This window comes from Octodon degus, unplaced genomic scaffold (genome assembly GCF_000260255.1).
Source record: "Octodon degus isolate 3935 unplaced genomic scaffold, OctDeg1.0 scaffold00003, whole genome shotgun sequence".
NCBI classification, from domain to species: Eukaryota; Metazoa; Chordata; class Mammalia; order Rodentia; family Octodontidae; genus Octodon; species Octodon degus.
Window position 1 is genome coordinate 10,938,115 of NW_004524579.1, and position 25,802 is coordinate 10,963,916.

At 40.6% G+C, this 25,802-nt stretch overlaps 1 protein-coding gene across 3 annotated transcripts in view; it reads left to right on the plus strand.

Annotated features, from left to right (window-relative positions):
• Window positions 1-25,802, plus strand: part of Mapre2 (microtubule associated protein RP/EB family member 2) — a 177,017-nt gene that overhangs the window by 8,675 nt on the left and 142,540 nt on the right. For all 3 annotated transcript variants that reach the window (XM_023714271.1, XM_004623583.2, XM_023714263.1), the window contains exon 2: window positions 24,134-24,195. Coding sequence is in view for 2 of the 3 variants with exons in the window: in XM_004623583.2 (XP_004623640.1) it covers window positions 24,134-24,195 (62 nt within the window). In the remaining variant the exon portion in view is untranslated. The remainder of the gene's footprint in view (window positions 1-24,133; window positions 24,196-25,802) is intronic.

Consider the following 25,802-nt stretch of genomic DNA (forward strand, 5'->3'; position numbering starts at 1 on the left):
TTTTTGGCAGAACTGGGGATTGAACTCAGGCCGTTGTGCTTGCCAGGCAAGTGCTTATTCTACTAAGCTATCTCTCCAGCCCCCAAAGGTGATTCTTGCACACATTCAAGTTTGAGAACTGGAGTTCTTGAATTCTTTTTAACACCCAAGAGTTGGTTTCAAATATCTTCAAGGAAAGCGACATTATATTTCTGTGTAGTCATATGAAAATCCACATGATCATTTTTCACATTGTTTTATGATGAGCCTATGTATAAAAATAAGGCAAACCTTTTTGGGGGGTACCACGTTGGGGACTAAACGTAGGGCCTTAAACATGACAAATTTAAGTTTAAAAAAGACTCAGTAACTAACCTGACAGCCTGTTATAAATAGAATTCTAGGTTTCCCTTTAACAATGACTTACAAATTAGGTGGATCAATTTCTGGCCCTCGGATCCCCAGGAACTCTCTTTTGTGCTTGTACATGTCCTGTGTTGGAACTTAAACAGGAATATTTATACACCATACCCGCATATTTATGGACCTGTATTCCTACCAGTAGCTTGCTCTAAAACTGGACAGACTGTATACTATTTAGGCTCTGGCAAACTCCAAACTACTCTTGTGAAATTCTGAATTTTAAAAGCAATTAAGGTCCTAGCTCATCCTTCTTGGGTTCCAGACCCTTACTTGTTTAATGCCTGCCAGTGGTTGGTTGGTTGTCTTTAAGCTTTGAGTGTTCCATCATAGAAAGAGCCCATTAAATGGGCTGAGCATTAAAGCTGGTTCTTCAGTACGCAGGTGGAGTTGGGAGGTGTTATGTAACATCTTTCCTCAGGGTCCCATAAGCTGAGTTTCCTAATCAGCAGACACAGGCAGTGCAGTCAGTGATTGTCTGGAGATTGATGTCAAGATCAAATTAGATAGCGTGTGTGTTGGGCTTCATGACTAGGACACAGGTGATGTGGTCTGACTCGTTTAGTAATCTGTACCTACAACTACCAGCTGACTATTGTGGAATGTGGTTCCCTGCAGCATGCCTAATGTCGCAGGCGGGTGTGTCTGTCTTCATGATTCCCTCCGTGTACAGAAGGAGAACCATGCGGTGTAGCTCGGTGGGCGAAGCATTTGTTTAGCCTGCTGAAGGGCCTGAGCTCCAGGCTCAGCACTGCAGAAACGAAAACTGTATCGTGCAGGCTTATAGCTCGTGGTTGTGTGTCTAAGTCAACCACAGACTTTGCTTTCTGTGCCCCAGAAACATAAAGTTCTCTTCATGGCTGGGAACAGTGAAAGGCTCCAGGACCCCAGTGATAAATCCTTGTTAGGCATCAAAAGGCCTCATGTGTATTTTCTTTTCTTGCCTGAATTCTGTACAATCCCTCCATGCTCTTTCCCAGGAATAATATCATCAGATTAGTAAAATAGGCTGCAATATTTTTAATCACTAAATTCTTATGCCGTAGTATTCTTTTGTGGGCATTCCACATTCTAAAAGAAGACAAAAAGGGCCTGCCAAATAGCTCAGCAGATTAAAGAGCCTGCAAGCAGGCACAGGGGCTGAGGTTCGATCTTCAAGCCTGCAGTGCCAGCCGCACCCCCATGGCTTGCTGAGACAGCAATTGAGACTGGGCATGATGGCATGTGCCTGTAATCCCAGCTCTTGGGAGGCTGTAAACAGGCGGATCACTACGAGTCCGATGTAGTAGTGAGACCTTGAACACCCTGTAGGCCCTTCCCTAAGATACAAAAAAAAGAAAAGATAGAATAAAATATTCATTCAAACCACATTATCTATAATAACCACAGTGTCACATAATCATGATTAGGTTATTAAGTCAACTTTTATCCTACCCAATTCTACATCAAGTTGAAAATATCTACATGGCCACCTTCTCAAAAACATCCCAGGACAGAATTTCCTTCACTGACATACGAGAGAAAGACTCATTTTTCTTTTTTGCTGTTTAATAAATAAGTATGAAGTCATTAGTGAAAGACTGATAAAGGTGGAGAAGGATACAAAGGATGGCATTTGGACCTTTTTTGCAATTATTACAGCAACTTTAAAACTTTTCTGTAGACCTCTTTTCTGCATTCATATTCAACAGCGTTTTATGAAACTTATCTCCTTATGAACATTTTCAATATTTCCGGTACCCACCATGGTGCTAGAATCAGAGTCTCTGCCTGTACCCTCACTAGCTCTTTTTGCCTTGGATGCTTTTTCCTGAGTAATTCGGGATCAGGCTGGGTCTTGACTCAGGTGTAAACTCCTCTAGGTCCTTGCTACTCACTGACTAGGGGCCCCAGTGAACTGTCAGAGCATCGTGTGTGTGTGTGTGTGTGTTTGGTATCCAGGGTCAAACTCAGGACCTTGTGCTTACCAGGCAGATACATATGCCATTGAGCTGTATCCCTGGATGCAAAGCATCTTAATAAACACAGAAATTCAAGCTCCCTCCTAGGCATGCTCAGTGTGAATGGTCCTCTCACAGAGATCCCCAGGCAGTCTGTGAAGAAAGCATTAACATCTGAGGAGAGGAATGTGGTGAAGGTGGTGATGGGCTGGACTCACTTCCACATCGCCAGACCCTAGCACAGTGGGTTACAGCAATATTTCGGACTTAAGCTGTGGCGAGTGTTTCTCATTTGTGGAATTCACTGTTTTGTAAATGAATTGTGAATGACAGTCTCTTGTATGCTGAAGACTGGAGGTGGTCCCTCAGGGTGTTCTCCATCAGTGTGTGGTTTATCAGGGATCCCCTTGGGTGGTTGGCTTTACTCTGCCAAATATGGAGCAAATTTTTGTAACCCCTCTCTCCCTTCTATAGTCATCCCTTCTGCTTAAAATACTGATACCTGTTAAATACCTGTCCCCTTGGGGGGAGCTGCTTTGGAGGCTTGGGGTAAGGGTGGGTAGGTTTGGGTGAGTGTTAAAGGGAGGGACATAGGAGAAAGTGGCAGTGTTAGACAAAATAAATGAATACCTGGAAATGGCTTCTCGCTCTGGCAGATGTTAGGCTATTTTTATCTTGAATCATAATGTAGGTCACTTTTTAATTTAAGAAAACACCACATTTCATAGTATAGAAGCTCAGGATGTGATTTTTCCCTCACCTCACTTGTATGACAAATTCTGTCTAGCCTTCTGTTCGAAGTGAACTACGCTGGGGATCTTTTCCCCTAGTTGTCTGTTTTCTTGGCAGCCCAAAGGACAGGTACTGCTCTACTGATATTTTTAAACTCATGTTAAAACGAAACAACAACTGAACTATTGGAGGCCTACCCTTCACGCTGGGGATTTAATTTTCTGGGAACTTGGGGCCAGACAGTGTGAGGGAGGCTCAGCCCTATAGCTTTGTTTGGAAGTTAGGGGAGGCTGATTAGAGCTTGGAATCAAGTTGTGCCCACAAACAAGAAACTTCTGTCCAGCAGGCTATTGTCTGTCTTATGTGAAAGGAACACAAGCCGCCTGGTACTGCTTCCCGATAGCCCACACAATCAGCCACACAGACCACAGGCCTACAAGGCACATCATTATGTGCAAGCATGCCTTGTCTTCCCCCTTCTGGAGTCTGCCACTGTACCTGCCCCTCATCGCTGACACCCCTGTGCTGGGTTGGGAATGGATAACTCTTCTCTTTAGTGGAAGAGTGGATTGGGTTGTGTTTCCATCCTAGTTGTTTACCTAAGTATCTGGTGAGACTATGGATGGTGATTTGCCAAGACCTACGTCTTTGGGTGGGGTTTGTAAGAGTCATTGGGACACCTTTAGAGTGTACCTTGTTAAGCAATGTGACGCAGGTGAATCTGGCCAGAGGGGTAGGACAGCCATTGTGTTCTGTGGCCTGTAACTCACAGCCAGGCCCTAATTGAGTCATATTCTCCCACAGGGTTTACAGCCATCCCAGTCAAAAGAAATTTCACTGCGGTGAGCAATACCATCCTCTGAGGCTTAGTGCTGTTTTAGGGATTGCTCTTGGAAACTGAAACCTGCAAGTTTTTGTTGGTTTTTTTTTCACACTTGGGGAATTTCTTTTTAACCTTAAAGAATGGCTACTATACTTGGGTTTTGCTATTAATATGTGAATTATTATCCCATTAATAATTTGGTATGACTGGTTGACAGACTTTGCACCTCAATTTTTCTGTCTGAAAAATTATGCAAATGTCTGTGGCTGATGATCCTGAGTAAAGACTCTAGCGATTAAATGTTACAACGGTGGGCCATGGACATAGCTCAGCAGCATAAGTGCCTGCCTGGCAAGTGCGAGGTCCCGAGTTCAATCCCTGGTACCACACACACAAAAAGTTAAAACATAGGTTAAACCCATTGCTGACAAGGAGAACTAGAAAATTGAAAATCAAAGAGAAAGAAGAGTTAGGATCAAAACGGATGTCCCCCTTGGTCTGGCAGCAAACTTCTGTAATCGCAGCACTCAGGACACTGAGGCAAGAGGATTGCTGCAAGTGCAGCCAGCCTGGACTACATAGTGAGTTCAAAGCCAGCTTGAGCTATATAGTGAGACCCTGGAGAGAGAGAGAGAGAGAGAGAGAGAGAGAGAGAGAGAGAGAGAGAGAGAGAAAGAGAACCATTAATTAATTCCCTAAATTAAAATTTGTCTAAGGGCCAGCCAAATAGCTCAGTGGATTAAAGTGCCTACAAGCAGGCACAGGGGCCAGGAGTTCGATCCCCTGGCCTGCCATGCAGACCCTGCCCCGGGCACACTGAGATGGCAATTGAGACTGGGCGTGGTGGTGCACACCTGTAATCCTAGCTCTTGAGAGGCTGTAAATAGGAGAGTCACTATGAGTCCGATCTAGTAGTGAGACCCTGTGCACCCTGTAGACCCTTCCCTAAAATACAAAAAAATAAAAAATAAAACAAAATTTGTCTACATGATCTTTACTAAAAACTTTAGGCACGATGTGATTGATTTAAATTTGCAACAAGGCAATTAGAAGCAATGTCCGGAGACCTGGTTCTTATTTCAGTTGTACCTAAAGTACAAGCCAAGACAACTCAGCTCACCTTTGTAGCCCCCCCTACAGTAAAATCAAGATTTCACACCCCTCTCTAGCTTCTCCCCACAAAATCTCAGCACTCTCTAAGCTCTTCATTCACCTTTCTTACAATCAGAAAACTCAGTGAGAACTGTATTTTTCCCTTGGGAAATCAATTTAATCTAAGCATTAAATACATATTTTGAATCATTCACTGGCATATTGAATTATTTAAATGGGAATAGTAAGAGATAGTGGCAAACTTAAAAACATCTATTTAGTAAGGCTTCTCGAAACCTAAAAGCAGTGTGACTCCTGGCAGAGCAGACACTATGCTTTCTGAAAGTATCCACTGGAAACCACCCCGAGTCCACATTTCCCTGTCCATATTTAAGAATGCATGGTCTTCTTTGCTCCTTTGGGAGTCAGCTGGACACCACCTGAGAGAAAAGGGCCATCTGTCAGCTGGGCACAGTGGCCCAGCCCTGTAATCCCATCCATTCAGGAGTCTGAAGCAGGAGGATCACAAGTTAAAGACTAAACTGGGCAATTGAGTGAAACCCTGTCTCTAAATTTAAGGAGTGTTTTTCTAGCATGCTCGGAGTTGTGGAATAAAAAGAAAGAGGCCTTCTGTTCTATCCTGCTAGAGATACAAGCAGAAAAGGAGAATGCAGAGCTACTGACCAGGTCCACCCATGAGTTTCATCGTGCTACTTTAAAATCCAGGTACAACCAGATGTTGTGATGCGTTCCTGTAATCCTAGCACACTGATAGGCTGAGTCAGCAAAATTCCCAGCTTAAGCCCAGCCTGGACAATTTAGTGACTTAGTGAGGTCTTGTTTCAAAATAATTTTGAAAAGGCTATAATTTAGCAAAGCGTAGTTATAGACCAGCCAGAAAGGCCAGGGAGGAGCCTGTTCTGAGAATTCATTAAGACCCTGTTCATCAAGGCTGCATCTGTAAGGTGCCTTCACACAAGAATCCCTTCCCATTCTGTTCAGAGCTGTAGGTTTTCCCAAAAGTCAGTTTTCTTTTCTGGCCTGATAATACTCCATCCCAGTTTCCCAAGGAGATTGTGTTCAAATTCAGTTGTTTAATAGCAGTGATGAATGTAAATATTTTCCATTTACATAGAAATTTATAGTTTCAAGAGAATTTTTATGTGCCTCAGCAAGTCTCAGAAGGAGTTATATTTTACAGGAAACTATAAAAAAACAGATCCCCAGAGTTTAAATGGCATACCCAAAGCCACCTAATTGGGAAAGCCTCAATCTCCGAAAATTGTACTCCAGGTCCAATCTTCTATGCCAGACAGGTTTATAAATGACAGATGGGTTCTCAGGGTGTCTCTAAAGGTCCTCTTAACATATAAAGATACTACATTATACCAAGATCTTAACCTCCAACTACCCCACAATTCCCATTGAGTGATAGCCAGGTTTCAAAAATGAGTTGGCAAACAGAGTCTTGGGACACAGCTCACCATGGATGAGGCCTCCTGGCACTGTGGCATTCATAGATACTTTCCCAGATTTACAGTTTGTAAATAGAAGTTCACAAAAACAGGACATAAGAGGTGTTTAAGAATGTGGTTAGAAAATGCAGGCAACCTCGAAAGTCACTGGAACCTGATGCTTTTAGGCAGAATGATGGACCACATATACTGTACAGTCATAGAAAGAGTAACGCAGAACTCCTAAGGTTTGCTTCACTGCTTGCTTCTGCTAGCTTCACAGGTTAGCTGAGCATCCTTCTGTCTCTCAAGTAATACAGATTAGGTGGGTGGGTAGGTAGTTAGGTAGGCAGGTAGAGGCTTTAGAAGACTCACTACTCAATGAAGTGGAAGAGCACCTTTATTAAAGGTACCCATGTAATGAGACTAGCCATTCAGGTCAGCAAAGAAGAATTAACAAAATTTTATTATAAGTACTCTCTAGTGCATTTGTACAGAGCAGTTAAGTAATATCACTTTGGAAAAGAGAGAAGATTCTGGATATTAAGTTCTAGGTGAGTATGTTGCTACAAAAGGACTACAATGATGGGAGAGAAAAATCCAGAAAAGGTTAGATGCCCAAGAACAGCCCGTCATCCTGGCAAAGTGTAAGCTATAGACCAGCGCATTTGAATGGGGTTGGCTGACTAAGTGCATACCAGATCGCCAGAGAAGCAGGTTTTGGAGTGAGCTGTGGAGGAGTGAGATGGGGCGCCTTGGATTCCAGGTGTGGTCCGTGTCAGACACATCAGCCTCACCTGGACACCTTTTAGGCGGATGAAATCCCAGGCCCCACCCCAGTCCTATTGAATCATAGTCTCCGTTGAGTCATAAAGTGTGAGGAGACTGGGAAGTACAATGTTAATTTTCTTCTAAATTTCACACTGAGAAATATTTAAATGATTTAAATTTTAAAATAAAAAAATCCACAACTCCCAGTTGTGATTATTAATATGTGTGTCTGTTGCCCAGCTAAACTTAAGCTCCTTTGTGGCTACACTGTGTCTTGGTATTTTTAAGAGCCTCAGTACTGGCACAATACCTGGCATACGACAGGTGTATAGGATGGTTCCGAGAGCTCCAGCTGCCGAGTCTCGCAGACACGAGCTTGGATCCTAACCCTGCCTCAAGCCTCAGTTCATGCATCTATAAGACAAAAATGAAAGATGTGACCCTCCTAGGCTTAGTGAGCTAATGCATGTGATGTACTTAAAACAGCACCTGATGCGCATCTACTGTTTGTAAGCATAGCTATTGTTCTTCTGTGCTCATTGAATGCTGAACCAATGAAAAACGAAGAACCTCACATAAAAAGTTTAAAGATGAGAACTTGGTATTCAGTTGCTTCAATAATTGATGAAATTAAAATTTAAATACTATAAAAGGAAGGATGGATTAAAATTGATTTATGGGAGAAGCATATAATTGAAATCAGAAGACCAATGTTCTGGTCCCAACTTTGTAAATATGTGATCAGCCAGACCAAGCTTCCTGGGCACCAGTTTCTTTGCCTCAAGGGCAGGGTCACTGAGCCACTTTATTCCATGAAACCATACAGAAAAGCCTGTCACAGCCCAGTGTAGGAGGTCAAGGCCCACCAGGTCCATTCTTGTGCACCTCTTAGCCCACGGTGGGGAGGGGGGAGGCTGACACATGCGAGCTGGTCGATGAAGCAGATTCACTCGGTGGGATCAGTGTGCACCTCCCATTGGGTGGATAAGTGGAGTCATGATGGTGACCTTCCAAAGGGCAAAGTCCTTAGCATTTAATTTTTGGAAGAAGGAAGCGAGATGATAAGGGCACAAATTCTGAGATGTTTCCTTGTGGGAAGGGGAGGATGAGAGAGAAAAGGATCAAATAAGATGGAGAAGTGCCAGACTAGAGACTTGGAGCTGCAAGCCAGCAACGCCCTGTGAAGTTTTGCAAGATTAAGAGCAGCAGACATCTGTAATTATAGAAGACAAAGCCTTTAAGGAGTATTTTCAAATTGGATATTTTAGTTGAATTTCCAATAATGTATAGTATTGATTTCCCCCAGAGTTGTTTTATTTCTGACAGCATAATTGGATCTTCAGCTCTCCAGTGTCACTAGGATACTTCTCAGTTGGGTGGAATTCAGCTGCATTTTTTGAATCAAGGAATTCAGTTGCTGACGGAGTCTACCAATCCTTTTGGAACTAGATTCCTCCCCTTGTGAAGGCCGCAGAGGGAGCCCAGTTGTGGTGTTGTTTATTGTTGGATCAGAGTTCGGGGGTCTTCACACAGGCACCTAGGGGACAAGGGCTGTGCAGTCATTCCCGGACATTCCTGCCTATTCTGTCCACTAACACTTTTAACAGACTATGCTCCAAATAATAACTTGAAAAGGTTTTCACCAGTTGTGCCACACACGGACGAGGTTACCCATCTTTTGAGGGTGAGCACAGCGACTCCCAACCCCCAGTGTCCCCTCTTCCCACAGCCAAAGACTTAGTGCTATGCTTTCAACACTTCCAGTATGCAACTGGCTGTGTTCCTTCTTTAGGCGAAAGGAATAACGTTAAAAGTCAGGACACGTGGAAAACAGAGCTTTAGTGTCTGCTCTGACCCAAGCACTAAGTGTGGTTCCCGAAGTCTGCAACTGCACCTTTCTGTGCTCTTTTCCTGCTTCACTTTCTGCTGCATCTCAGTGTCAGCCACACACATAAGGAAGGAGCTACTGCACTATTTTCAAGGAAATCCGGTTATAAATGAATAAAAGTAAGTGTAAATAATAGAAGTATTTTAAAGTTTTGCATAATTATAATGCACATGGTATTGTTTATATCAGTTTGTCGCATGTCTTTTTATTCTTAAATAATCTTTCATACCCTCAGCGCTGCACTTTTTAAAATTCAGTAGAAAGGGCAATCTTAAAAATCATTTTAATTTTGATTCACACAGGAGGTAACAGATGGATAAACGAGGATTACAAGAGAAAAACATTATGTTAGGGGGGAAAAAATGAATTTCTTTTTATTGTAGCTATCATTTTAAGTGGTTTTGGGGGGCATATTTTATATTTGTAGCAGCGCAAATCACACCACCATAAGTAGTTTATAAAATCATTACCATTCTCAATATGTACCACCCAAATCCTTTTATCAGCTAGTAATTTCTTAAAGCCCTTAAATATACAACTTGGGTCATTTGGTAATTTGCCTTTCTTAAGGAGAATGAGTCATACCAGACTTACTATCCAAGACTCATGTAACTTGACCTCCCTTTCCTGCTGGACAGTGTCAGTTTTGAGTTTCCCCTGGTGTGTGCTGGGCTCCTTGCTTCCCGGCAGTTGAGCCCTGGGTATCCCTCAGCTGTCCCAGGGGGAGACCGTGAGCCCTACCCAAGACCGCTAATTGATGTGGGCTTGCTGGAGGCTGGGCTCCCTGGAAAGCTGCTATCAAGCTGAATCAGCCTCAGGATTAGTAGGCTGTGACTTGCTGCTAATGCTTATAAGCTGCTTTGTTCCTAGAAAGCGATGCATCTCCCACACTAGAGAATATGATCTATAGCTAAAGCAATTTGGTAAAGTAGCCATGAGGAGTTTGGGATTCAGAGTGCAGTTCGCTCTGCCCATGCAAAGATAGCTTAGTCAGTTCCTTCAAGAAAAGCTCAAGCTCTGGCCCCAGTGGCACTGTGTTCTTGGAAAAGCTGTCTATCACTATCTCAGGAGATAGTGATGCTGTCTCTTGGTAGAGAGGACGCTTTGACCTAGAGTTGATAAGACTTCTGTCTTATTGCCTAGCTACCTAGAAAGAAGGAAACAGGGAAATCTTCCAATGGTGTGGCATGATTGGAAATAATTTTAGAACCATTTTTCATTCTGCTATATCTTTTATGTTCCTGTGGTTTTGTGGCCAGGCATAGAAGCAGCAGTCATTGTGGGGGACTTGCTAGCCAGGACATATTTCTGCTGCTGAAATTTTCAGTTGGTTTAAATAAAGAAGGTTTGAGATTTCTAAAGGATATGTGTTTGTAGAAACAGATAATGTATTTTGTTCAAGTTCTGCACCACGTCATGACTCTGATCTTAGCAAAGAAATTGGATCAGAAAGAAAGAAACAAAAAAAGAAAGAAAGAGAAATTGAATCTTTTCAAATTAAACAGAACCAACAAATTAGCCAGAGGAAGCTGCTGACCTAGGGCTGCTAGTTTCTCAGGAGCTTCCGGGTACTCAAAATGGCCTGCGGCAGGTCATCATGACAGGTGACTTTGCGAGCTTCTTGTGGGTTAGGGACAAAGGTTTTGTCCTTATTTAGCGAATGATCCTGTTTAAAGTAAAGAACACTTGCTTTGTTGTCTACAAAAACCCACAAAGGGTAAAAATTCTATTAGTGTCCAAATAAGATGTAGATATTTTTTTAAATTTGGGAAATTCCTAAGTGGTATGAACCTGAGGGTAGGAGAGATTAGTTTTTAAAAAATGAGCAGTGAATCAAATTGGGATGACTCATAACTCATTTCTGGTTGTGTGTGGTGTGGTGTGTGTGTGTGTGTATTTGTAATACCATTTTGGATTGTAATGAGAACTGGGAAGGTAAACAGAGAATACCAGAGAAAATGCCAAGACAAACCATACTGGACAATGCTTGCAATTGCTAGTAATTTTGGAATCCTAGGATCATGGGTAAGATTTTTTTCTTGGAATTGTTCAAAATGGTACATATTTCTGACCCTACCTTGTCCACTGCCTTGAAGCTTTGCTGTTTTTCTCTGAAAAAAAAAGTAAGAAAAACAAGATATCTTGCTGTCCAAACTCTTACTTAAAATTTTCAAGATAATGCTTATTGATATCACATAATTTATTAATATGTATTAATAAATAATATAAAGGGCCGGGGATATAGCTCAGCAACACAGTGCCTGCCTGTCAAGAGCAAGGTCCTGAGTTTGATTCCAGATAGATAATAGATAGATAGAGGTATATCCTGTGTATTTTTCTCCAACCACACAACACAACCACTGCCACCACCAAGGTAACATCTTGCAAAATTATAGTACAAAGTTTATAAGAGTATTCAGTTCCCTCCAGCCCTGACCCACCCTTAGCCACTGGTGACCTATCTATAGTTTTATAGTGGACAGCATTTCTGTAGCTTTATCATGTCCAGAATATCAGATAAATGGAATCATACATAACTGGTAAGGATTGGCTTTCTTCAGCCAGCATAATTCTCCACAGGTTCATCCAGGTGGTTGTTCTGAGTAGGATTTCATACTGCCTTAGGTCATTTTGTGCTGCTGTAACACAAGTCCCAAGACTAGGTATTTTTTTTTATTCTTTCTTTGTATTTAATACAGGGTTTCACTATGCAGCTCAGACTCCTAGAGATCCTCCTATTTTCAGCCTCCCCAGCACTGGAATTATAGGTGTGTTCCACCACACCCAGTCTTGGTGGCCAGCTCAGTGCACCCGGAGGCAGAGCGAGCACATCATGTGGTGCTGGGGATCGAACCCCTCTCCCTGCGCTGATCTGAGCATGTGCGCAGTCCGCTGAGCGATCTCACCAGCCCCCAAGACTAGGCACTTTGTATAGAACAGAGATTTATTTATTACAAATATGGAAGCTGGAAAGTCTTAGACTGAAAGATCCATGCTTGGCAAGTGCCTTTGTGCTATGTTATCCATGGCATAAGGGAGAAAAGGCGGACAGGGATAAGGAGAGACAACAAACACTAGCCTCACCAACTCGCACAGTAACCAACCCACTCCTGTGATAATGCTATTAAGCCATTCATGAGGTAGGGGCATGTTTTATTTTCAAAAGAAACTACCCAATTGTTTTCCAGGGTACCATTTATAGTCTCATAAGCAACATATGTATGACTGACTTTCATTGAATCCTCACCAGCATTTTGTGTTGTCACTATCTTTTAATCTATTCTGATAAGTATATAGTGAGAATATACTGTAGTTTTTAATTAGCTTAAAGTCTAATAATGTTGAACATTTTATATGCTCTGCTCTCTGTATATTCTCTTCAGTTAAATGTTTATATCTTTTGTCTATTTTCCAACTGAATTGTTATTTTTTACAGAGAAGTGGTTTGAAAATACTTTTTGCTCATTTATATCTATTTATTTATATCCACTTCGCAAGTCAAAATGTTTTAACTGTAGCAAAGACCATTTTATCAGTTTTTCTTTTCACAGACTACTTTAGGTGTCAAGGATAAGAATACTTTGCCAGGTCCTAGATCGCAAAGGTTTTTCTGTTCCTTCCAGAAGTTTACAGTGTTGTGGCTTATATTTATGCCATAACCGTTTCGAGTTAATCTGTCTATAACGTGTGGGACTTGCGGATCATAACTGCTCTATTCCTGCCAAACATCGCAAGCAAAACTGCTGGCCGACTCGAAGTCCCACCAGCAGAAGCTGAGTGGGCGCGCTGGAGCCTGGACTTGGCCTGCCCATGGAGCGAAGCCCGCCAGCTGTCTCCAATCCCTACCGAAAGGCTAGCTTTTTGGGTAGCACGGGCAGACAAACGAGAGCAGGTACTGCAGTCTCGGAGACTCGGTTAACAGGGTCACTGTCTAGCTGATGATATTGGGCAAAATGCTCTATTACACTATGACTTCGTTTCTTTATTTGTAATGAGATGGTTTTGAGAATTAAATTAGATAAGACATGTGAAAGAACTAGTAGAGAAAGTGGCCCATAAATGAGCTCATTCTTCTCTAAACTGAACCATTGCAGCTGCTGAAAAATTAGTAATGGGCTGTTTTGAGAAAACAAAAAGACCAATTGTGTGCAGACAAGGCTGAACCTCCTAAGAGTTAATAATCTGCTTTAGGAATAACCTAGCAGCTGTATGCTTCTGCTTCCTAGTTGGGAGGCCAGCACTGAGCACAGTCATAGCTACTGCATAGTAGTTAAGTAAAGAAAATAATGAAAACTGTATTCTGATTCAGTTCAAATTTCTGTAAGATTGAAAGACTTAAGAATAGAAACTGAGGGCCAGATAGATAGCTCAGCAGTCTAAGCGCCTGCCTAGAACGCGCAAGGTTTGATCCCCAGAACCACGTACCATGTCGGTCACTAAAACCAAGCATGGTGGTGCATACCTGTAATTCCAGCACTAGGAAGGCTGAGACAGGAGGATCACTACGAATCTGAGCTGTGTAGCAAGACCCTGTGCCAAGTAAATAAATAACTAGAAACTGAGGGCCAGGCAGATGGCTCAGTAGAATAAGTGCTTCCCTGGCAAGCACAAGGGCCTGAGTTCAATCCCTGGTTCCGAAAAAAAAAAAAAAGATATGGGTAGGAATGGATATTTTCAAAATCTGACTCATGGGGCCGGGGATATAGCTCAGTGGCATAAACGCCTGCCTGGCAAGTGCAAGGTCCCAAGTTCGATCTCTGGTACTGCCAAAAGAAAAAAAAATCTGACAGCCTATAAAATATTAAATTTTGGAAAGATAATGAAATATCCATAGAAGTAAATTCAGCTATAAAATATAAAAAGAAAACTTTCTGAAGTAAAAAATTATACTTCACACAAGCTCAATTATTGAAACCACTGATATTAAATCTTATAACTTTACATAAGACTGAGTTATGCAAATTGCTGCTAAGCTGCTGAACACTACAACTTAAGTATCTGTTATCTGATATGCTGGGGACAAGAGATGTTTGAGATTTCAAATAGTTTTGGGATATTTTCATATATATATATATATATATATATATATACCTTAAGAATGGGGCCCAAGTCTAAAGATTAAGCCATTTTATGCCTCATGTATACCTCATGCCACATGTTCAAAGTTATTTTACACAATATTTTAAACAATTTTTACGTTAAAAAGTTTGCGGTGTGAAATTTTCCACCGTCACATCATATCAGCCCTCAGAAAGTTGGAGTGTGGAACATTTTGGATTTGGGACTTTGAGATTAAGAATACTTGGCCTTTAGATGTCAGCAACCCAGCTGTCACCTCTAGGTTGGTTCTCTCAACATTCACCATTTTGTTCTTTGCTTTAAAAAGAAAATCTGAGGGCTGGCCAAATAGCTCAGTGAACTAAAGCACCTGCAAGTAGGCTCGGGGGCTGGGAGTTCGATCCCTGGGCCTGCTGTGCCAGCCCTACACCCAGGGCGCGCTGAGACAGCAAATGAGACTGGGCATGGTGGTGTGTGCCTGTAATCCCAGCTCTTGGGAGGCTATAAACAGGAGAACCACTACAAGTCTGATCTAGTAGTGAGACCCTGAAACCCCTGCAGACCCTTCCCTAAAATACAGAAAAAATAAATACATAAATAAAAAGAAAACCTCTTCTTTTCCCTTATAGAAAGAGAATACAATGTCTTCCCCTTACCTGAAAAGAAGTTTTTCTCCCTGTGACATCTCAGAACTTGGTCTTATATTGGCCACACAGTATTAGACCTGCCACCAATATCTTGTTTTATCCACTTGACTTGAACTGCAAAAGCATCTCTGAAATGGCGGCAGAAAGCGGAAGCACAGTGTGCAGGGTGAGCGCTCAGGCAGAAGGGGGTCAGGGCTAGTCTGTACCTTGAGGTTTTGGGGAAAGTGTTCAGGGTTACCCGTGTGTGTGCCAGGTCATTTTGAGCAGCATCTGGCAGAACTGAGTAACCATCGGTGCCCCCAACTCTGGTCCCTTGAACCTGGAATTTATGCATTCCTCCGCCTCCAGAATTTCATCTGTCTTCAGTGTTAGCATGTAGAGTATGTTTTTTGGGGGGAAAGGTGATGTAAAATAATTTTTTTTTTTTTGCTATGTGTATATTTTGGTCTTTGATCCTGGCATTGTTTTGTTTTGTTTTGTTTTTTAATTTTATTTATGTGTGTGTGTGTGTGTGTGTGTGTGGCCAGCTCAGCCCACCAGGGGGCGGGGCTGGCTGGCATGTGGTGCTGGGGGACTGAACCACGGCCCCTGTGCTTTGCTAAGCTTGGTCTAAGTAGGTGCTTTAGACCACTGAGCCATCTCACCAGCCCCTGGCATTGTTTATAAAATTTATCCTATCTCAAACAAAATACTTGTTGACTAGATGATAACTGCTGTACTGTTTTTCCTTTATCTAGTATCTTTATTCACTATTATAACTAAAACAGAAAGACATCAGATACAGTATTGACAAAAAAGGACTCTGAACACTTAAACTCCTCCTATTCTATTTGGGTAAATGCTTCAAAATAAGTAGAAATTAATACTAAAGACAAAAGGCTTAATCCCTGCACTTGGGATTACCATAAATTCAAGGCCATCTAGGGCTATACAGTGACTTCATGACCATCCTAAACTACACATAACACACACACACACACACACACACACACACACACACACACAAAAGGCTTATGCCAAATCCCGCCTGAGTTTTGTCTAACTTCAACAGCATTTTAAGTTATTAATCTCATATTTCGATTTTCAGTTCCTGCTTATATAGTATGGTTAGAAAATAAAGCTTATGTGTCAAAGACTTACTGATGTTCTTGTCTTTTCCTGACTATCTAAAGGTGAGGGGCCATCCCCAACCAGCCAACCAGCCTTGGAATCCTTTGGAGCTGGCAGGTGAGACTTGAGGCTCCCAGCCAGGCAGAGTCAATGCCCGTCCTGTCCTCAGCCTCTTCCCCACCCACCTCTGCCTGAGGAACTCAAAGGAGACAACCCTTGCCCCTCTGCACCCCTTGTGACTAAGAGATTAAAGTCTAGTGGTGGAGGAGGTGGGATAGAAGAAATAAAAATAGGTAGAAAGGAGACAAAACCATAACTTTAGCAAATTATACTTTTTCTTTTGAGCTAAGGCAGGAGAATGTTCGCTGGAAGCAAGGCGAGGAAGCCTGGCTCTGGAACATGAAGGAAAGGATATAGGAAAAGCAGAGAAAACTAGCCCCTAGATCGCCACACTGGCTGTGGATCCAGAGCAGCTCTCACTTGTTCTGTCTGTCTGTCTCTGTCTCTCTCTCTCTGTCTCTCTCTCTGTCTCTCTCTCTCTCTCTCTCTCTCTCTCTCTCTCTCGGCATTGGCAAAGTGCTAAGCCCAACACAGAAATGTCTCTGTCGTGTAGGGGCCACCTGGGGCACGTGGCTCTGTGGATTTAAAATGACTCAGGCTCTCTAACCTACTTGCTCAGTATGCAGGGTTGAAAGAAAGCTGGAAATTTTAAGAAAAATTGGTTCATTTGCATTTTAAATTCCTGGAAATTAGGAACTTAGAAGGGAGGTGCTGCAACTCTATTTAATTTTTAAATTTTATTGATGCATTTTAAATATACAAAATAACATTCATCCTTGGGATTTGTACCTGCAGTGATAAATCTTGATTCTTTGTTTCCACTTTCCCTCCCTTCCCTTTAACCTCTTTGCCCTCCTTACTTACAAACTTTATTTCCATTTTTTCCTTATTTTTTTTCTTTTTACTTCTTTCCTTTCCTCCTCCCACCTCCCAGTTCCTCTTTCTATTTGAACATTTTCTTTCTATTTCACAATATCTAGTATACATTTTGGTCCTTATTTACATCTTCAGTTGCTCACACTGAACATGTGTTCAATTTATTTTACCTAAGAGTGTGGTCTCTAGGTGTACCCATTTACCTAGAAATGTGTCAATTTTACCTACTTCATAGCAAAGTAATGCTCCATTGTATTTAAAAAAAGGACCCACAACTTCTTTATTCGTAATTCCTTGATAGGGATTTGGACTGTTTCCAAGATTTAGCTACTATAAACTGTGCCCATATAAACATGGGTGTGCGTATATTACCACACTATGATGCTTTTAATTCTTTGAGGAATGAAAGAATACAAGATGGAGAATAGCTGGCTCAAATGGAACTTGTGGTTTTAGTTTTTTGAGGAATCTCCACACCGATTTCCCCAGTGGATGCGCCAGTTTACATTCCCATCAACAGCGGGAAAGGATTCCCTTTACCCCACAACCCCAACAGTATTTCTTTTTGATTTCTTGATAGCCATATTTTCCAGAGTGATGTGGAAACTTAGCACTATTTTAATTTGCATCTCTCAAATTACCAGTAATGTTGAGTATATTTATTTGCTATTTCTACTTCATCTGAGAAGTGGGAACATTTTGGATTGTGTCTTTAAATTTGGGGATCTAACATTTTTCAGTTCTTTATATTCCAGATGATACTTCGTTGAGGAACAGTGGCAAAACGTTTTTCCCACACTGTGGGCTGTCTCTTCATTCCGCTGGTGGCTCCTCTTGCTGTGTACAAGATTTTTCATAAGATGAGGTCCCATTTGTCCTTGTGGTAGTTCCTCTGCAATAAGAATTTTGTTCATAAAGTCTTCGCCTACACCTGTGTCATCAAGAGTTCTACTCATTCTCTCTTCCAGTAGTTTTAACATTTCTTTTTAATACTTAGACTTTTGATCCATTTCAATTTTAGATTAGTCTATAGTTAGAACACAGGTCTAGCCAGACAGGGTGGCACACGCCTGTAATCCCAGCGCACAGGAGGCTGCGGCAGGAGGATCATTGCAAGTTTGAGACCAGCCAGGCTACAAAGTTAGCTCAAGACCAGCCAGAGCTGCATAGCAAGACCCTGTCTCAAACAGACTAATAAATATAATCAATTAATTAATTTTAAAAAAGAAATATGGGTCTAGTTTTAGTCTTTGGCACATGGAAAGTCAGTTTCTCTAACTCCTTTTATTAAAGAAGCTATCTTTCTTCCACTGAACACATTTGACCTCTCTGAAATAAGGATGCCCAGTGTGTTTTGAGTTGTTTCTGCATTTTATAATCTGTTACACTGATCCCTGGGTCTGTTTTTGTTCCAGTACCATCTTCTTTTTATCACTGTAGCTTTGTAGTATAATTTCAAGTCAAGGATGCTGATGTTTTGCCTTTTCCTTTGTTACCCCAAATTGATTTTGCTATTTGAGGTCTCCTCTGGAGCCAAATGAAGTTTAGGATTGTTTTCTCTAATTTTGAGAGGTGAATTGTTTTTATTTTGATGGGATTGCATTAAATCTTTGTAACAATTTTGGGAGCATGGCCATTTTCACGATATTGCTTCTTCCTACCCAAGAACCAGGGGTATCTCTCTGTTTTCTGATATCTTCCTCAATCTCCTGTTTCAGAATACTGCACTTTTCACTGTAAAGGTATTTTACTTCCTTTGTCAGGTTGATTCCTAAATATTTCATTTTCTAGTATGCTTTTATAAAAGGCATTGTTTACTTAATTTCTCTCTCTGTGACTTTATATATACAAACACTATTGAATTTTGACTATTGACTTTGTATACAGCTACACTACTAAATTTGGTTATTACATCTAGAGGTCTTTTGGTGGAGTTTTTGGGAATTTCTATGTAAAATATGTAATTTTCAAATAAGTATTTATTTAATTATTTATTCATTTTGTACTGGCGATTGAACTCGGGACCTCATGCTTGCCAGGCAGGCGCTGTGTTGCCGAGCTAAATCCCCAGCCCAAATAACGATATTTAACTTTTTCTTTCCTATCATTATTTCTTTTATTTCTCTCTCTTATATAATTGCTCTGACTAATATTTACAGAAATAGAGAATATCAGTATATTCATAGATTGATTCAAAGAGAGTGTCTTGTTGCTGATTTTAGAGTGAAAAATAGTCTTTGACCACTAGTATGATGTAGGGTGTTGGTTTGTCATAGATGCCTTTTATCAGGTTGAGATAAAGTCTGTCTATTCCAATTTTCTGTCAGATTTTGTCATGAATGGCTGTTGAATTTTATCAAATTTTTTTCTGTATCTATTGAGATGATCATGTCAGTTTTGTCTTTGGCTCTGATATGGTGTATTATATTTACTGATTTGCATAAGTTGAACCATCCTTGCATCCCTGAGATGAATCATACTTGGTCGTGGTGTGTAAACCTCCAGATGGTCTACTGCATTCAGTTTGCTAGTATCTTATTGAGGATTTTAACATCTCCGTTCGCTAGGGAGATCGGTCCTCTCTTTTTGGGTTGTATCCTTCTCTGGTTTTCCTATCAGGGTAATGCTTGCTTCCAGGAATGGGTTTGGGAGGACTGCTTTACTTTCAGTTTCATTAAAGAGCTTGAGGAGTAGCAGCGTTCAGTCTTCTCTAGATTCTTTGTAGCATTCAGCAGTGAATCCTTCAAGACTTTGGCTTTTCTTTATTAGTAAGTTTTTCATTATATCTTCAACTTTATTGACTGATACTAATTTATTTATAATTTTTATATCTTCTTGATTCAGCTTTGGTAATTCATCTGCCAGATTATCTGTCTTCCAGATTATTAGAATACAGGTTCTCAAGATAGGTATTAATGATCTTCTGGATTTAAGCAAAATTCATTGTGATTTCACTCTTTTCATTCCTGATTATAAGGATTTGAGTCTTTTCTTTCCTTTTTTTGACCTGCATATCCACTTGGCTAAGGTTTTTTTTTTATTTAATCTTTCAAAGAATCAAATATTCTATTCATTGGCTCTTTGTACTGTTTTCTTAGTCAAAGTTGCATTAATTTTTTTTCTAATCTTCATAATTTCCTCACTTGTATGAGCTATGGGCTTGACTTGCTCTTTTTCTAGAAGCTTAAGGTTCAATGTTAGGTAATTTATTTGACATTGTTCTGTATTTCTGAACAATATGTTTCTGTGGGAATTCACCTTTATAAATTTCCCTCATAGTACTGCTTTCGTTGCATCCCATAAATTCTAGCATTTTGTATTAGCATTATCTTTTATTTGTAGAAACTGTCTGATTTCTTCTTTAATTTCATCCATGAGCAATTGGTTATTCAGGAAGGTGTTATATAATTTCCATGTATTTGTGCATTTTCTGTGATTTCTTTTACCATTAATTTCCAGTTTCATTCCACTATAGTCTGATAATATGCATGAGATAATTTCAATTCCTTTGCATTTACTTAAGCATGTTCTATGAGCTGATATATGGTCTGTTTTGGAGAATATTCTATTTGCAGCTAAGAAAATGTGTATTCTAATGTTGTGGAAGAGGTGCTCTGTCTAGGTCTAGGTCTAATTGTTCAAATATTTGATTTAGTTCTGATATTTCATTAATTTTTTTGGCCCAGTTTGTCTATTTGTGACAGTGGAATATTAAGGTCCCCCATTACAATTATGTTAGTGCTTATTTGAGTTTTCATGTCTGCTAATATTTGTTTGATATAGTTGGATAAACTGGCATTTGGTATATATATATATATATATATATATATATATATATATGATTATTATCTCTTCCTCTTGTATTGTTCCCTTAAAAAGGATGTAGTGACTTTGTCTCTCTTGATCGATCTTGCCTTAGATCTACTTTGTCTGCAAATAGAATAGCTAGCCCTGATTTTTTTCTGGATTCCTCTCAGAAGGAATATTGTTTTGCATCCTTTGCATTTTGTTGTCTATATTTTTCTTTTTTACTTAAATGTGTTTCTGGTATGCAACATATCATTGGATCTTGTTTCTTCATCTATTCTTCCAATCTGTTTCTTTTGACTCAATTTAATTGAGATATTTACATTGATAGTTATAATTAACATGTATTGACTTGCCCTTGCCATATTACTTTCCTGTTGTTGATTCTCGTTTTTCCCTTCTGTTTAATTCCTTGGCTTACCTGATAGATTCATTCTATTGGGGTTCGTGAGGTTGTAGTCTTTGCTCTCTTTCTAGAATGTCCTTCAGTACATTTTGGATACAGATTTGATGGTCACAAATTTCTTCAGGCATTCTTTGTCATGGAACTACTTATTCTTCCATTGCTTTTGAAAGATAGTTTTATAGGGGTGCATCAATCTGAGTTGAAGATTGTTTTCTTTTAGGGCCCAAAATAATTCACTCCAAGCTCTTCTTGGCTTAAGGATTGTGTTAAGAAGTTCACTGTAATTCTGATGGACTTTCCTTTATAAGTGATTTCTTTCTTTTCTCTAACAGATTTTGATATTCCATTCTTGTGTTGAGTTCCAGAATCCTGGCTATTATACGTCTTGGGATAGAATTTATTTGATCATGGCTAATTAGGATTTTATATACCTTACTGACCTGTATTCAAATTCTTTTCTCATGGTTGGGAAGTTTTCTGCCATTACCTCTGTGAATGGGTTTTTCAATGCCATCTGGGCTATCTCTTGCTTTTTCATTGATTCCAACTAATCCTTTAGTGTACTTGTTTGTTTGTTTGCATCATCTAACAGCTGTTGGATTGATTTTTCATGATTCCCCCTGCTATTTTTAAGAAATCTCTCTTTCATGATCAATAGCTACAATTCTGTCTTCTAAATCTGATATTCTGCTCCCACATTGGTTCATTTTGCTGTATATACTTTCAATAGAAGTTTTAATCTCCTGGATATGTATTTTGTGGTTTCTTTCCTATGTTGGGCATTCATGATTTCCATCATTTTCCTAAACAATTTATTTTACCTGTATCTTCTCTATGTTTACTAGTAATATCTTTTGTTATAGTTCATATCTCTGAAATGTGAAATTATTTCTAATTTGATGTTTTCTAGAGCTTCATTCACTTGATTTGTTACTTTTCCTGTTGCCACTTCGAGAGTCCAGGTGGGTGGCTTCCAAACTGTTCCACTTCATTGCCCCTGGGTTTTCCTTGGATGAGTTGGAAAGATGGGGTTGCATTTTACTTCTTCTATGTCTTCTCCTTTTGTATTTCTTTTATAAAATTTTTTTAATTTATTTATTTGTTTGGTACAGGATCTCATTACACAGCTCAGGCTCATAGTGATCCTCCTGTCTCAGCCACTCCAGCTCTGGGATTACAGACGTGCACCACCATACCTAGTTTCAGTGGCCGGCTCAGCATGTCTGGGGGTGGGCCAGCACAGTATGTGGTACCAGGGATTGAACCCAGATCCTTGCACTTGCTAGGCAGGCATTTAGACCACTGAGCTATCTCCCTCGCCTTATATTCTTTTGTAGTTTAGTTCCTGCATTGATGCTTGTCAATTGTTTAAGGTAGGTTATCTTTATGGCCAGTATTGAGAACCATGGAAAATGCGCACTACTCAGAGATGTCTTCCAGAGGAAGCTGGCTTGTGGGTTTTGAGTCTCTTGCAAGATCTTACATCTGCAATGTATGAGAGTGGAGAAGTTTCTGCTGTGTAGCCTCGCCCCTAGTTCTTTGGCACAGGCCTATAGCAACATTTATGACCCCCAGGCAGTCTCAGTCTTGGCATACGTGGAGGAACTACTGATGAAAACAACTACATCACTGTAGCTAAAGTAGCACAATCACTGATAACAATAGCATCAAACACCCCCTAGAAAATGGCAGACTGGTAACTATTAATTTGCTATCTTTGGCTCTATGAACAGAATTTATAGTTATACAACCAAATCTGAAATAAATCAGAAAGTAATATACCAGAAATATTTCCTCAATTTGATAATTTTACCCACGGGGGGGAAAAATTTTAAAGGGGTTAGGTGGGGAAGTAGAGAAACAGAAGAAGAAAAAGCAATTTGAAGCAGGACTAGAGGACAAAGGAAAATGCTACAAGCTTTGGCAACTGTTGGAACAGACAGGAGGAAAAGAAGGAAGAAACAACAGAAAGCAAAAAACCAGAAACTGTTCTCACTTGTGCAAAACAACAAACAAGAAAAAAATAAAGTCTAAAAAATTCAAAAGTAAAGAGAGGAAGAAAAGCAGGAAAAATATATCTACTTCGGGGTGTGTCTATTCTTTCACCGTTTACAGAGGGGCCACACAGAGTCCAGCTCTGTGTCAATTGACCCCAGCAGCAGAGTGGTGGTGGTGACAGAGAATCCTGGCAAACCTGGGCTTTTAGTTCCACTAAGTTCACGCTGCTTCTGGTTTCTTGCTGTGAGGCCAAGACCCAAGTTTTTTCAGCAGGCAACACTGTGATGCTCCGGTAGGCTCGAGCTCATCTCCCTGCCAGCCTGAACTTGGTTGTGTGCCACCCTGGCATTTGGAGCCACTGGATGGAGCCAACCCGCAGCTGCTCTGAGTTCTGACTTCTACTGGCCCCTTTCCAAAATGGCTCCTGGTCAGTCGCCCTCTCCTGGTGGGCATCTGAACCCAAACAACTCAACAGCCTGCACTCTGCTGTGTCCACTGCTCTGGTCCACTGGTGCATCTCTCTGCGGAGGCCTCGGAGACTATGAGTAGTCACTGTGCCCCTGCAGATTGGAGCCGTCCCCCCCACACCACCAGCTGGTGCTCAGGCATAAAGAAGTACTGCTTGCTCCTCCCTCCGCTGCCCTGTGCTCCCTCTCTCTGCGGGCTCCACGGGCTCTAGCTCTCTTCAGAGCTTTGCTGGTTTCCGGGGCCATACTTCCCTCCTCCTTCTCTTCCACAGTGTGCTATATTTCAGTATCTGGGTTCCAAATCTCATATTTTGCCATTTTCCTGGAAGTCCTTATGGACTGTTTTAGTACTAGATTCAAAAGCTGCAAATTTGGGAAGTTTAATTGACATTGGCATTGAGTATCCAAGAAGAGGCTGCCTGGGGTTTTCATCACAGCAGAATGTAAGGTTTGAGAAATTAAAATGCAGGGTTTCTTACCTAAAATTTCTTTTTCTATCATCGGCCAGATCAAATAATACACATGAATTATGTAACTCTACTTTTATGTTTTCATCCTATTAAATGCCTCATCTATTTTTTTAACTTTCACTTTTATCTTCCCAGGGCCCCATTTCCCAGAGGAAACGTTCACTTCGACAACCAGGGAGTGTGCCTGGATGCTCAAGGTAAGATTGTAATATAAATTGTCTTGCGCTACTCCTGTTTGTAGATTAAATTAAAACAGGTAGTACTATTGCCTTGGAAAGAAATTTATTTTCAAAGTTCCATTATACCATTAAAACCAATATTTGAGTAAACATGGTCCATTAAAATGTTATTTTTTCAAACTATCAGCTGCTTCCCAAGTGCACTAACGGCTAATTAACTGCTATTAACAATTCCTCTAAAAATGGTCAGGCCAATTAGAGTTTCGTTTTCGAGATCTTACTAGTGATAAGTGGAGAGGGAAATTTTCAAGATGTGTTCAAAATGACCTCATAACATCTCTAGTTATTTATGAACGAATAATTCTGTTGACTAAGAGAATGAGAATATTTGGTGATAGTGCTTAAAGACCTAGAAAGCCCCATTTTTTTCAGTTTGGGGTTTGTCTTCCAGACACTATGACCTTCCCACAGGTACCCTGAGTCTGCATACCGATGCCTCCCAGGCTCACCAGTGGGAGCGCCGCAGGACAAAGAAACAATTAACAAAAAGACCACCAGGTGGCAGTATTCGGAAAGCCATTCGGAGAGATTTCAAAGCCCTCAGCTATTATTTTTCACAGAGAACAGTCTCATGAAATATGTCTTAATTTCATCAAATAAAGCAGCTTTTGTTTTATTTCTTCAACATTGCTAATTTTTTTTTACTTGAAAGAAGATGCATGGGGTATAGGTGTTTTCTTTCATTTTCGATTCTGGAAGTTGCAATTAGAAACCTTGTATAGTGTTGGCGCGTGTTAAACGCTCAGATCCATGCATGGCTTGGTAGCATATGATCCATGATATCCTTGTTTTGGTGTCCAGTTGTGAGAAAGGCTATGAGTGATGGTGATTGGTAACTATCTTACTTGGGAGAGATCTGAAACAAAAGACCTTCTAAAGAAATCGCTTATTGTTACCATTCAACCAAGAGAAATTTGTAGGTACTAAACTCTTATTTGTATCAATTTGTAATAATTAAGGGTTATGTAAATAGATGACTAAACGCTTCCTCTGTAGCTGTAATGAAAGTGGTTAGCACATCTGAAGCAAAAGTAATGGGAAAAGATAGCTCATTACACTCTAAATGGGAAGCCTTGTTATAAAGCTCCTTGTAGCTGGGACTACAGGACAAATGCTTCTTTTTCTCTAGAGCCAGATAGTAAATACGCACCACCTTGCAGCCAAACAGCTTCTGTGACAACCATTCAACTTGTTGTCCTGTGAAAGCAGCCACAGATAACATAGAAGTGAGTGGGTTCAATAAAATGGGTGATATAAGATGAATGGGTTATATACATGGCTGTGTTAAACGTTATTTCCAGAAAAAGCTATTGGGTCACGGGCCTGTCTGCAGACCCCTGTCAAATAATTGATGATAAGAGGGTACACAAGGGTAGAGAGCCATGAAGAGAGTTGTCATCAGGACTTCTCTTTTCTCTGCGTGTCCTTTCTGAGCTGCAGCTTGCTGTCTAACCCCCTCAGAAACTAGTCCAGGTGAAGTACTCCTTATGTGAAATGCTTGGGACCAAATGTGTTTGGGATTTTGTGAAATTTTTGAGTATTTGCATAGGTAGTAAGGTGTCTTG